The 13,874-nt window shown below is 41.3% G+C and overlaps 1 protein-coding gene across 1 annotated transcript; it reads right to left on the bottom strand.

Moving 5' to 3' along the window:
* Window positions 1-5,221: 5,221 nt before the first annotated feature.
* Window positions 5,222-11,355, bottom strand: has3 (hyaluronan synthase 3). Its single transcript, XM_042412475.1, has 5 exons — window positions 11,347-11,355; window positions 10,065-10,158; window positions 9,371-9,921; window positions 6,429-6,530; window positions 5,222-6,228 (listed from the first exon to the last, which is right to left on the bottom strand). The coding sequence occupies exons 1-5, from the start codon at window positions 11,353-11,355 to the stop codon at window positions 5,299-5,301; spliced, it is 1,686 nt and encodes a 561-aa protein (XP_042268409.1). The 3' UTR covers window positions 5,222-5,298.
* Window positions 11,356-13,874: the final 2,519 nt, after the last annotated feature.

Raw genomic sequence — 13,874 nt, forward strand, 5'->3', positions numbered from 1 at the left:
CCCTTTTAACTCTGAATTCCTGCCCCTCTAAAGGTCTCTGCATGGCCCTGCATTTGAACATAAGAACATAACATAACTTGAACATAAGAAAGTAGCCAATTAGTGTAAAATAACATGATGCCATGGTTTGTTTTTCCTCCTGTCCTCCCCAGTTTTTTGAGTCACCAGCCGCCACTGACAACAACATAGTTTTAAGTGCTTTCTTACCCCGACACTAATACATGTAGGGGCATAAAAACATAGAATTTTAAACTGAATATTTGCTGCCTGCAGATTCAGTCCAAATCGTCAGGATTGGCCTTTAAAAACACACATGCTAACTGCAGCACTGCACACACACACAATCGTATCAATAACCAGACAATCTACAATCATGTGTTTTGTGTGGACTGTACTTGAGCAGTGCTTTTAGGTAAATGCTATTAATACTTATGTGCTCACAATGACATACCTGATGTTTAGCAGGTATAATGTTTACCATGTTGTTCACCATCTTAGTCTAGCATGTCAGCATGCTAGCATTTGCTAATTAGCACTAAACACGAAGTACAGCTGAGGCTGATGGGAATGTCAGTTTTGCAGATATTTCGTCAGAAACCAAAGTATTAACAAGTTATAATTTTGACCTGGTGAAGACACTAGATGGAAAGTGAAGGGGTGACAATCTGTACCAAATGTCATCGCAATCCATCCAATAGTTGTTGTGACATTTCACTCAATATAACATGTCAACCTCATGGTGGTGTTAGAATTGAAAAGTCAGGTGATCACTAAAGTCATTAGGATTCATACTCTTGGAACCATGAACCTGAATGCTGAATGTGTTTGTGTTAGATCGAAACGTTGCTCAATTAAATTTCCTAGGAGCTACTACTACAGTGTGGGGATCTCTTTTTTCTGATTTTTACAACCATGAATGTGTGCCAGTGAAGTATATGTTGAGGTATTTCACTGTATAAGGGAAAACCTTGACCTGCTGGTGGCACTTGATGACAAGTCAGGGAATCACCAAAGTCAGTAGGATTCCTCCTCTGGCAACTGTGAATGTTTGTATAAATTTTCATAGTGATCAATCCAATGTTTGAGATATTTCATTTTGGAGCACAGTTGTGGACTGACCAACGTTACCATCACTAGAACAAGGAATGAGTAGAAAGAACAGCTGAGAGATCAGTTTGGTGTGCATAAACATTTAAAATATTTGACTCAATCTTCTAGCAAACAGCATGTTGACATGTTGCCAGAATACTTCCAGCGTGTAAGTGTGTGTGTATGTGCTTGTTTGATGAAGGCAGTTCCCATGTTGAGGTGTAACCCCAGAAGTAAAAAGCCACCCTGTTAGTGCGAAGTGACTGAAGGGACCGATTCATTCAGCTGCTGTAAAGTTTCTGTTCGTTTTCATAAGCATTCAGATACCTCCCCCAAACACTCTCACACACATGAAGTACATTAAATGTATACACTTCCTGGCCACACTGGCAACATGTTTTGAAAGTCATTTTAGTTTGTGAGTGACTTCTCACATAACTTCATAAATGAAACAGCTCTTTGTCTGTACTCACTCTCCATATTGGTTTGGAATGAAATAAAGTGAAATAATATAGTTTTTCATTCAGAGGTCTTGTAAAGAAGTCCTCATTCAGATCAAATAAAACCATGCAGTGCCTGTCAGCAAAAAAGAGCCCACCTAGCGGCCCCTAGAGGTGCAATGTTCACAGTTATATGATAGAGAATTTAAATAAAATGTATGTCTGCCATCTATAAAGCCATGTTGATAGCATAGCTAAAAAGAAAAGAGCATCATATGTCTGCTGTATGACTGTCATTTTTTATTTGAAATTTGAACTACCGTTTAAATTGAAAATTTCTAGTTTCAGCACAACAGGACGTATCTTGTAATCCAGAGAAGGGTTGACTGACCCATGGCATGCTCTGTTGCCCTATCAGTAAACTAGGCTATCATTCTCTTTGCATATACAAAATGGTGGAAACTAGTGACACCACACCATCTCAGAATGGTTTAGTGTCATGCTTACTAAAATGAGCACCATTGATAGACAAATCATGGCTAAAGGTAAGGCTGTTTGCTGTTTTTTTTTTTTTTAAATGCACCTGTCTTAGATGATTGTTAGCTTGGCAGCAGAGGCACAGTAAATAAACCCCTTACAACATAGCATAGAGGTAGGCCAAGTAGGTTGTGTACAAATGAATTTGAACAAATCACATGTTAGTTCAAATTAGTTCAAACTTTTTTGAAAAAGTGACAAGAAATAGACAAAACAACATCCAATTTCTGAGATCTGTGCACCACCTGACATAAGGGGGATTGTACGAGGAGAAGGCTGACCACTTAGCATTTATCATGCTTAAGTATTTTAGTCCTTTAATGAAAACACTGATGCTCTGGCCCAATTAATTCCTGAAAATGTATTTCCCCCTTTTTAAGTGAACATACAGTACTGTGAATATTCAGGATATTGACAAAGATAGCATGAGGAAAAAGTCAATGCAGTCATTGATATATGGGATCAGGCTGTATTTGGTATGAATGGAAGGATTGTGTCAAAAACAGAAAGCATGTTTAATGACTTAGGAAAATTCCAGTGTCCTGTGATGCCCAGAGATGCAAATCTATCAGCAGATGAAGAAACAAATCCTCTTGCATTGTGGGTTGACCATCAAAAAGGCTGAACAAGCCTGTAAACATAATTTTCTTTTAATGTATGTGTCCTTTTTCAACTTTCAAGTTTCAACTTACACAGACCGCACAGAAAAACAATATGAACACAGAGGAAATTTCCACTGCTTAAAGAAAAAAGCGGATGTCAGTGAAGACACATATGCTGATACTACTCACCCTTGACAGACAGACCTGATGTTTAAGTTTTGAAACATACCTTTTAGAAATTGAGCTGTCTGATCTGAAATGAGTTGGAATTTGCATGGAAAACATAGAACAAAAAGACAGAGTGAAAGCAAAACTCTCAAGTCTCTCACTTTAGAAGAAATCTCTTTGGTCTTCAGTCTTTACACTGTAGATGATGGAAAGAATGAACATGATCTACATTTAGCATAAAAAGGACACAAATGTCCAAAGTTAAGAGAATAGTGTCCTGTAGTAAAACTTTACTATTACACAAACATGATTTGGCACCTTTACAATATATAAAAGTAACCATATAAAACTTCTTTAAACCACTGAATGAAACTACGACCCACTGGTGATTGTAAACTGAGAATTGGACCAGAATGTACAGTAATAAGTTAATCATTTGACACTGCTCAACAGCACCAAAAGTACAACTGCATGTCACATATTCAGAAATGTTGAGATTGTCTGTTCTGGTAAATCATAGCTGCTTCACAAAATACAGCTGGAGCAGATGATTGTACTGTTCATGGCTGATGAGAGTTGATAAGGACTGGTCTTAGAGCTGAAGGATAACCACTTAAGCTGTCTCAGTCTGTGCCCTGAACACATTCACACCATTACAACCAATTTCAATTTGTGTGACAGGAGAACATATCATATTCTCTGCATTTCTTGTTCGTTGGTAACTTTCGGCGGCAGTCTCTGTCATTATATAGACACTTTTAAAGGACAGGTTCAGATTTTTCAAATCTATCTTGATACAGTACTCACACGCCCATATGTACAGTATGTCAAAAGAGTTTTGGGTTGCTCATCATTCCTCCTTCTGCTAATTCAACCCTTTTCCCGTCAGCAGCAGCAACAAGCTGTACTGTTGAAAGACTCTTTTAAACTGTCAGTCGGATAAAAACTGGTATCAGGGTACCAACGATGACATACAGACTGAACTCTTTGTCCCTGCTCTCCTTTGAAAGAGAACTGACTGAATCATTGGACTGTAATGAAATAATTTCAGTGTTCAACACCGAACCCCATTGTCTCCTGTTGTAATCATCAAAAGTAAGCTGATTTACTATTTCGGACTGTTGTAGCCTATTGCCCATTGCAATATTTTTGTTTATTGGGTATAGTTTTTGTTGGGTGTATAATTGGATCTTATGCTGATATTGCTGCTTCTGCTGTGTGTGTGTGTGTGTGTGTGTGTGTGTGTGTGTGTGTGTGTGTCTGTGTGCGTGTGTGCGTGTATGCATGTGTGTGGTTTATGTGGCTGCCATGCCAGTCATTTTTAATGTTACTGAGCATGTTGGTGCTGGTGTACCTCTATCCATATGCTTATATTAATGATGCTGTTGCATCTGCCAGCTGTGTGTGTGTGTGTGTGTGTGTGTGTGTCCGCGTCCGCCATGCCAGGCTATGCAATGCTATTAATGTTCGTCTTTTTTGACTGTTTTTGCAGTCCATGTTTATTGTTCACAAGCGGTCAATGTACCAACTGTACAGACATTAGCTGTAGCTGGCTAGGAATCCATGCACAAACAGTGTGTGTGTAGGATGTATGTGTGTGTTTGTGTGTCAGCTCTGACTAATCTCAGAACTCACAAAGATTTTTTTGTTATTTCGCTTTCTCTCTTCTTTATACTTTAATAAAATAGAATCATAAGGCGCCAGGATTTAGCACACTTCTATACTCAAGTTAAAAATGTTTCAATTTGCTCAGACGTGTCTTCGCCTTGATTTGTGCAGCAAAGAGCAAATTTCCATCTGTTTACGCCCAGTTGCATCTTTCCACTGACTTTTTATGCAAATGCACCACTTCTAAGATTCCCTTCGCTTAGCTGTGCTTTGACTAATCTGAGAAAATTGCCCTGCTTTTTTATTTATTTTTATTTATTTTCACTCCCATCACATTTCATCCCATCTCATCTATATTAAAATGAAGGACACAAAAAATGTACCAACTATTAAATGAGAACTTTGTCTCCTTAGTCTCATTGTGTACCTTATCTTGCTTTACATTCTTTAAAAGCACCTTCCTGCACCCTTTTATCACAGTTTTACAGCTAACCTGCACCCATAAACTACCTAATGTTCTTCTGAGCATGTCACTATTACATGTATATGAAGACTTTACAACCTGGATCAGTTCCATTTGGTTTGGTTTTTCAATGTGAAGCACCGTTGAGCATGATATAAATGGGAGAGCTGTATGGATCCACATATCTTCAAGTCTTCCCCCAACTGGATCAGATTGCTGCTGCTCAGATTTCAGATTCACACCTTTTTTAGCACCGGTGATAAAGATGTGACCGGGTTCCTGGTGCACAGCTCATCACTCTAGCAGTTCACAGGGTCACTAGAGACCTTGCTAGAGTCACACTGCAATGAAACCTGGGGCGAATGCCCTACCAGTCCTTCTGGTAGCAGGTTTATGCCTCAGCATATGGCAGGTGATACTGCTCTTCCCTCTTGTTACACCGTTTGGCTACAATTGCCAGGTAGAGCACCAGCAGAATGAGCCAGTAGCAGGCATAGAGTATCGTCCCTGCTATCAATAATGCTTTCTCTGTCTCACTAAATGGCTCCTGTGTTTCACAATAGATTGTATATGCCACACCTCCAAGCAGCACCATAGTCCACACTGTGACAGGCACAGCACCAATCAAGTTGACCACGATCTTCCTGCGTCCTGAAGTGCCCCATCCAGCCTTGTTGATGGTGAGCAAGGCAAATATTTTGGCAGGGAGCAAACTGGACATGTAGAGCAGAGAGTAGAGTGACATGAAGATCATGACCAGGCTGCCACGCAGGAAACAGGCGTAAGTAGCCTTCACCATCCCAACCAGCTGCACTGTCAACAAGAAGAGCAGGATGTTCCACAGCCTTCCACGGTAGAAGAGATGGATGACTGTGGCAACCAAGAAGAAGGGGAAGAAGCCAGTGACCACGGACTCATAGGTCATCCAGAGGCTGTGCTTATGGAACCACAGGGCGTTGTAGAGCCACTCACGGAAGTAAGACTTGCTCCATCGAGTCTGCTGGTTGAGCCAACGCAGGTATTGGGTTGGCGTCTCAGTCTGGCACTGCGATCGCGCTGTGTATTTCGTCTTGTAGCCGAAGCTGAGCACCCTGTTGGTCAGGTGGCGGTCATCGCCAAAGCTGCACTTGGAGCCTAGGAAGGTCTGGTGGTACCAGGGTTCCAGGAAGCGCTGGAGCAAGGAGTTCCTGTACATCCCCAGAGGGCCGCTGATACACTGGACACATCCAAAGTAAGACTGGCAGGCGCGCTCAATATTGAATGCCATCCAGTAGCGCACACTGCTGAGGAAAGAAATCCACGAGTCATACTTGTTGAGGATCTGGAGGACAGAAAGTGTGGAGAAATGATTCAGAAAGTCAAGAAAGGAATAAAAGGGTTCATTGAACTTTACAGGCATGTTGTCATGTCAGCTTTTTGATCACTTTTGGTGGCCCAAGAGTTGACTAGTTGACTCTCAGACAAAATATTATAGTCTTGGTCCTTCCTTAAGTTGTTACAACTGAAAAGTAAAGTTTTTACCTGTACATCTCCACCAACCCCTCCAACCATTGGATCTTCCTCAAGGATCTTCAGCATTTCAATGGTACATGCTGGGTCTAGAACTGTGTCTGAGTCACACACCTAAAATATGACATGACAAATACACAGGTGCAATAATGATGAGGTTCACACACAAGCCCCCATACTCATATGTATAACTGCTGGTCAAACTCAGCTGCAGGTGTTGTACAACACTCAGTAGTATTAATGCTAAAGTCCATGAGAGAAATGAGAGACTGCTGACAGAGATCCCAGCTGGTTCATTGTAATCGCACAGCTCTGGGTTAGCTGTGGATGTGATCTTTGACCCAGAGTAAGGGCAATAGAGGGCATGCAATAGCTGGCTATGAAAGGAGAGTTTTTTGTCCAATGTGGGTCCATTGGGTTTGGAAGACAAATAAGCAACCTCTTTATACTATAAACAGTCCGATATAGATTTATAATTGACATGACTGACTATTATGTGTTCTGTGGGCACCCATAGATACCCATTTACCTTGTGGTACCTTATAAGCACAAGTATATCCAAATTAAGTGTTACTGGTATTTCTACTATTAAAAAAGTTGGACTTTCCGAAGACAGTATTAGCATTCACAAGCAAGGTTCAGTTTCCTGTTTAAAATCTATTTCATTCGGAGGAATGTGGACATCTGTATGCGCCAACACAGAAGCAGTGCAGATATCAAATCAGTAATACAGCTGATTTAAATGATACTTGCTTAGAGCGTGCAGATGAATATAAATAAGCATCCACTGATGGCTTTGTGAAATTTTGGCTACTGCCTCACAGCACCCCTATCATCACACTTTTAATGGTGTTTTTGTTTTTTTATTTTTGTGTGAGGCCTGCTGCCAAAATGATCTGTTAACTTAATAGAAGCTGCCATGTTCTATGAGAGAGAGTGGCTGCACTGGAGATGGGCTCCTGAATACATCTCAAACTTGGACCTAAAGAGTGTGACATTTTGCAAAATAATCTTCAAATAATCTTCAGAAAAGACTCTGAAGAAGACGTAACAGTTTTAATCAGCAAGAACAGAAGAGAAAATATCATCTTTGGATATTTTTTAAATCAAAACAACTACCTTGCTGTCAACTGGTAACTTCTACCTGCCACTGTTACCAACATTCTGAAGGAGAATCTCCACTGAGGAAGCTCACAGAAGAGTTATTTAATGAAGACAAGAGAAATTAAGGGGTCCTTGTTGATGGTATTCTTTCTCTCTCTCTCCATGAACTGGTGTGATTGCAGCGCCACCAACATTTGTGGCGGCCTCCCCTAGTTTCGACTTTGTAGTGTGTTAGTCCATGTCTACGTCTACATTTGTGTCATTGTGTGGAGTGCAAGGGAAATATGTCTATGATCGTCAGTTTCTTTTGGACATTCGTAACAAAGACTGTTGCTATGAGAAATGGCTAGGAGCTAAATTGGCTGAGCGCGCATGGTCTGCTACACTCAGCGGACACAAAGGAGACCATGGCCTTGCCTGGAGCTGCGCCAGAGAGGAATCATCAAAAGCGGTACAACAGGACGTGGAAGCGGGGCAAGCGCAGAGAAGTGCAAGCTAGGCTAACTGTTAACCCATACAAACCAGCAGTTCCAACAATCACGTTGCCTAATGTTTTCTGATGTTCTCTGGACAGCAAAATGGATTATATAACTCCTTCATCAGTGCTGGTCACTCGTTGACATGCAAGAGCTGTCTACATCGAACTGAGAGATACTTTTCTCTCTAAATGCACTTTAATGCACTGTGCTGCTAACTTCTCGTTCTTCTTATGTTTTTCTCTTGGGAATTATATGTTTTTATCATTTTTCTAAAGGGAATTTTTAGATATACAGAATATCTTTATCCTTTCTGTTGTTGTTTCACTGCTAGGCTGGGAGGAACAGCATTTTGTTCTTTTGTGTATGCAAATACACAAGAAAATGACAATAAATTAAATAAGTATGTCAAAGTGAAAAGGACATGATGCTTTTCCAGAAGCAGCTACAAACAACACAGTACCAAAAGTTATACCTCAGTGACAAGAAAAGAAGCTTTTATCCAAGCAGTACAACATCACAGAACAATAAATGGACAATGTTAAGACAAGACATGATAGGTGTGTTGGTTCAACTGTATGTCTTCACAGTGGGTCACATTTTAAAAGTGAGTGTGGGTATTTCTTCATCCTTTAAGTGCCAATTTCTTTTTTGCCCTGCATTGCAGATTCTGTTGCTTTTATGGAGGAAGATAGGAGCCACATGAAAAATAAATGTAATAGTGCATATTTGTAGCATACAATTTCTAACTTAAGTCTTTTTGTTTCTGTTTTAATACTAAGAATTCAAGAAAAAAAAATTGAAAAAAATTCTCAAGAAGCCAAGTCATTTCAGCAAGTGTCTCATAACCTCATGTTAACGCTCAACATACAATTCCCTCTAGCGGTCGTGGTAATTATGGGAGCAAATGGATGGAATCAGGTGGAGTTATTATAGAGAGACAAAGTCCTCATAGTGAGGAGGTTGGGGTGGATGGGTGAGTCAAAAGAACATTGGACTTTAATCATGGATCTATTAACAATGCTGGCTACAGCGCCACTACTCAGCTTTGCTGCCACTCAGTGGCCATTCTTGGTACTGCAAAAAAGGCATTTTCCCAATAGACCACTATTATAAAATAGATGATTGTAAAACTGTTGACCTGACACAAGGTCAATCAGTACTCTTTGTGTTGTGAATTTCTGAATGTTTTTTATTTGCCTAGAAAAGCTATTTTTATGTGCATGATATCATCCAAATGTTAAGTCTATGGGCTGAGCAAGAACACAGGATTTCATTTCATTTTGGCTTTCATTCAAGTAAATGAGTCCAGTATCCAGTTCTTACTTTCAATATAGAGGTGCATGTAAATAATTAACTGTGCAAGGCCCTTACCTGCACATAATCCACACTGTCCCCTAGTGCTTTAAAGGCAGTGTACATCACCTCCCTCTTCCCTCCCCACTCCTGCATGATGCAGGAGTAGCGGCAGCCTCTGACCAGCCGAGTCACTCGTGCTGCCTCCTCCATGTGCACTGTGCTCCTCCCTCCGCCTCCGACACCTCCTTCTCCGCTTCCATCACTGTGGTAGTTTCCCTTCCACACCATACTTCCAGCCTGGTCAGCCCCACCCATCACCTCCTGGAAAATGTCCATCATGTAGCGATCTTCAGGCCGGTTCCCGTCCACCACCAGCACCACCTTCAGGCCAGGGAAGGAGATTCGGCGAATGCTACGCAGGCACTTCCTCAAGTAGTCTGGGTCCTCCTGGTAGGCGGCTATGCAGAGGGCCACAGAGCGACGGAGATGCTGTGGCCGGGAGGGGCTCCTCATCCGCCGATGCTCCAAGAAGGCAAAAAGGCTCTGGAGGAAAAGGTGGAGGGAGAGGAAGGCACCATAGAGGCCGAAGGAGAGGTGGTGCTGCTCAGTGTGGATGAACTGATAACCTTTACATGAACACAAGAATACAGAGAGAGCAAGTAAAAAACATGACTTTCAATAGTTTTGATCCTCAAGTATTTTGCTCTGTGTATGATATCGTTTTTGTCATGCAACATAGAGAATAAATGAATATAATTAACAAGTTTACCTGTGACATAGGCCAGCAGGATGGTGAAGAGGACCACCGCAGCAAAAAGGGTGGTGACCACGATGTTCAGCGCATTCCTGCAGCGAGAGGGCATCTGGAGGTGGAGGAGGATGTGAGGCAGCGAGGATCCCAACAGATGTCAAGGTGAGAATCAAAAAGTAAGAGGAGACAGGATCAGAGAGAAGTTGAGGGGGAAGATAGGAATAGAGCGAGGGAGGGGAAAGAGTTTTATAGAGGGTGAGCAGAGGGAGAAGACAAGGTAGGGAGGAGAGGAGAAAATTACAGTTGCAAGGGGATACACTATGTACAAATTAACTTTCACCGGATATTCACAGCAATGTCACTGAGTAAGACACATGTATCGCATATAATTTGCTTCTTACATGCATACATGGACACACACACACGTGAGGAATCTGAGCATGCTGTACAGTACATGAAAGGGGCAGTATCAACACATGTCTGCTTATACATGTCAGGTGAGACAGGGAGCAGGGCCTCTGGACAGAGAGAGCTTGTAACTCCTCATTAGTTGACCCAAGTGCCATTTCCTGTTTTTTCTTTAAAACCTTTCATCGGTCACCATCAGCTGAACACACACCCACAGCAGTCACTGACATCATGGTGCAGGAAACATGGAAGGTGTAAGTCAAAGGAAAATACTAGCCTACTGTAGTAGTGGGCTGCTACAACAGCTATCATTATTGCTGCTGCTGCTGCTGCTGCTGCTGCTAATACTTCTACCACCAATAGTACCAGTACTATTGTTGCTGCTATTACTAGTACTGCTACTTTCACTGGTACAATTGCTACTGTTTCTACTACTGCTGCAACTACAACTGCTAGTAGTAGTAATGGTACTAGTAATACCATTTTTATTAGCACTGTTGCTACCACCACTACTACTGCTGCAACTACAGCTTATACTAGTACTATTGCGGCTATTAGTACCACTAATACAACTAATACTAATACTAGTAGTACAACTAGTGCTATTGCTGCTTTTACTACTACTCCTAGTAAAGGTACCACTAGTGTTTCTAGCAATATTGCTGTTACCAATAGGCTACAACCTCTTCCGCTATTTTACCAATACCACAACTGTTACTATGACTACTATTCACACATGCATGCTATTGCTACTAGTACTTTTGCTACAAGTGCTACTGCTTTTACAGTACCAGTACTATTGCTGCCGCCACTACCATTGCTGCTGCTACTAGCACAAGTACTACTGCCACAATAATAATAGTACTCAGGTTGCTGCTACCACTACTACTACTGTTGTCATATAGCCCAGTGGTTCTCAAACTTTTTCACATCAAGAAACCCCATACTGACACAAACTAGACCATGGACCCCCATTTGATAAGATTTTGTCCCAGGGTCCTCCATCTGATAAGATTTTTGCTTTTAGATGTTTTATTACAGAAAGTGTATGAAACCCATGACCAAAATAGTCACACATTCTCTCATTGTGTGTGATAGATGGAATTATAGTGAAAATAAATGATTTCCCTTTTTGCTGGGGACCCCACTTTGAGAACCACTGATATAGCCTACTGCTACTCTAACTAGTGGTGACAGAGACTATAACCAAAAATAAAACTATTACTACAGCTATCACTACTATTGATGCTACTCCTACTATTGCTACTACTCACATGGATATTATTGCTACAACTCACATTATTGCTGCACTCGCTACCGCTGACACTGGTGCTGCTACTACAGTAGGTGTAGTGCTGATATCTTGTCAAAGAGCTTGGCCCAGATTAAACATGCATTCAATCACTCTAAGTGAAAGAACTTACAGTTCAATACCTCCTGCCCTCCTGTTCTCCCCTCCTTCATCTTCCTCCCCCCTTTCTCTCCCCTCAGCACCCCTCCCATCAGTCCTTCTGGCGCTCCCTTCTTCCCTCTCTGCGGGTTAATAGCTCTAATTAAAAGGCCAGCCGGGGTTTGGCCAATGCTTGGGACCAGTCGAAATGGAGGAACAATTCTGTCCTTTCATTCATGAAATTACCTCCTGGCCCCCCTCCCAGCCCACACCCCACCTGGCCAGGCCCATGCAGGAGAGACAGAGAGACTGATATTTATATCATTACATTCAGCTCTGTGAGACACTCATGCACAGAAAGATTTAACAGGCTTGCTGAGTGGACGTACAGATTTACATGCTGGCAATGAATCACACTAACTCCACAGATGTACACTCTACTCAGGAGACACTGTCTATTGGATATTCAGGCACTGACAGAGAGGGGAATTTTGTAGATAGAGGTTTTGGAACACACACAATACATTTTCCCTCTCAGGCATTGTTTTGGTGTGTCATCACTGTCATTTAGAGGTTCTTTTGAATAATCTCAAAACTGCAACTTTCCATCGACAGTTTTCCTAATTTCTCTCCCTGTTTTCTTCTCTTTCTATTTTGTATTTCTTTTGCACTGACTTATTCAGAATAGGAGCATCAGTCAAAATGATGACAAATCCAACACATAAAGTATGTAAAACCTAATATGTTCAAGAGGTTTAGTGCAATCTTAAAGAATGGGTTTATCCAAATTACAGTTTTAACATTCTAAATGATCTGGTTTATTAATCCAGTTTTTTGCGATATCTGTCTCTGAGAGCTCTGCTTAAACCCTAATACAATGGAGGTGAATGGAATTTCATTTGTGGTGCTAAAAGCATTGAAAATTGTATTAAGGATTTAACAGCAATATCTCTTTCCACAAACAGTGTCCCGGTTTTTCTGGATAGTCTACACAACACACTGTCTACAGCTATCATTTGACTATTTGTTTGGTAGAAAGTAGTTCCAATAAAAATGAAAATCTTAAAACCAAAACTATCTACATGGATAGATACCACTAGAGGTAATAAATAATTAAGAAAGTGCTTTTTTTGTAATTTAGGAGAACTCACTCTTTAACCATTATTGAATGCCACAGATGACAGTAGATGAGTGACAAATTATATGACCCTTCCCTCTAAGGGACAAGTGGACCCAAACCATGCCAGCAAAATGCCCCCCACAGCATAACAGAGCCACCAGATCCCCTCACTGTAGGGGTCAAACATTCAGACCTGGACCAGTTTTTCCTTTAATTTTGTCAGCTGACTGTATATTGCACTGTATGTTCATTAGGGATATAAATTCCTTGTTTGTCACAGAGCAAAGAGTTTCTCCTCAATATGCGATCCATAGCGGATTAAACCAGCAGACAGAGGCAGCATGGCCCTGGGGCCACAGGCCAGATAACAAGCAGACAGTAACAAGTGCTGTTTGATTAGAGGGCCACAGTCACCAGAGGGGTTTTGTCAGGCCGGGAGCTGGGATTAGTGAAGGGACTGGGGGGGACAGGTGCAATTAGCCCCCAGGTTACATCTGCCTGCCTATCCTGACTCCAGCCCAGCTGTTTTCTGGGATGAAAGTTGGATACTCAAATTTTACCAGTGACCGCCATGCACAACAATGACATTAAACATGAAAAGGAAGGACTTTCTTCTGAGCAGCAGAATCAATCATAATTCAATAAGAAGTAGAAAATTCCAACTATAGGCACAAGTCAGCCTGCTCCGAGGTTTGTGAGTAACAGCAGTGACACCAGTATCTAGAGGCAAGTTTCTACCTGAACACAAATTCACAGAAACCAAATCCCATGAAATAACACATCATCAAAATTGTGAAAGATAAAAGATTAAGAATTACATCATCACCTTCGTCATCCCACACACAAAAAATCTTCAGTAGTAATTGCTTTTCTTCTAGAAAAGAAAGTCACTTTTTTGTAGTAAATGTTA

Source organism: Thunnus maccoyii, chromosome 5 (assembly GCF_910596095.1).
Source record: "Thunnus maccoyii chromosome 5, fThuMac1.1, whole genome shotgun sequence".
NCBI lineage: Eukaryota > Metazoa > Chordata > Actinopteri > Scombriformes > Scombridae > Thunnus > Thunnus maccoyii.

What these genes read in the sequence shown, in the direction of transcription:
- has3 (XM_042412475.1), bottom strand. An exon ending in ACAGTGTGGATTATGTGCAG is followed by an intron (nt 6,531 to 9,370) that starts GTAAGGGCCTTG and finishes GTCATATTTTAG; the next exon opens with GTGTGTGACTCAGACACAGT. An exon ending in GGGTTGGTGGAGATGTACAG is followed by an intron (nt 6,229 to 6,428) that starts GTAAAAACTTTA and finishes TCTGTCCTCCAG; the next exon opens with ATCCTCAACAAGTATGACTC.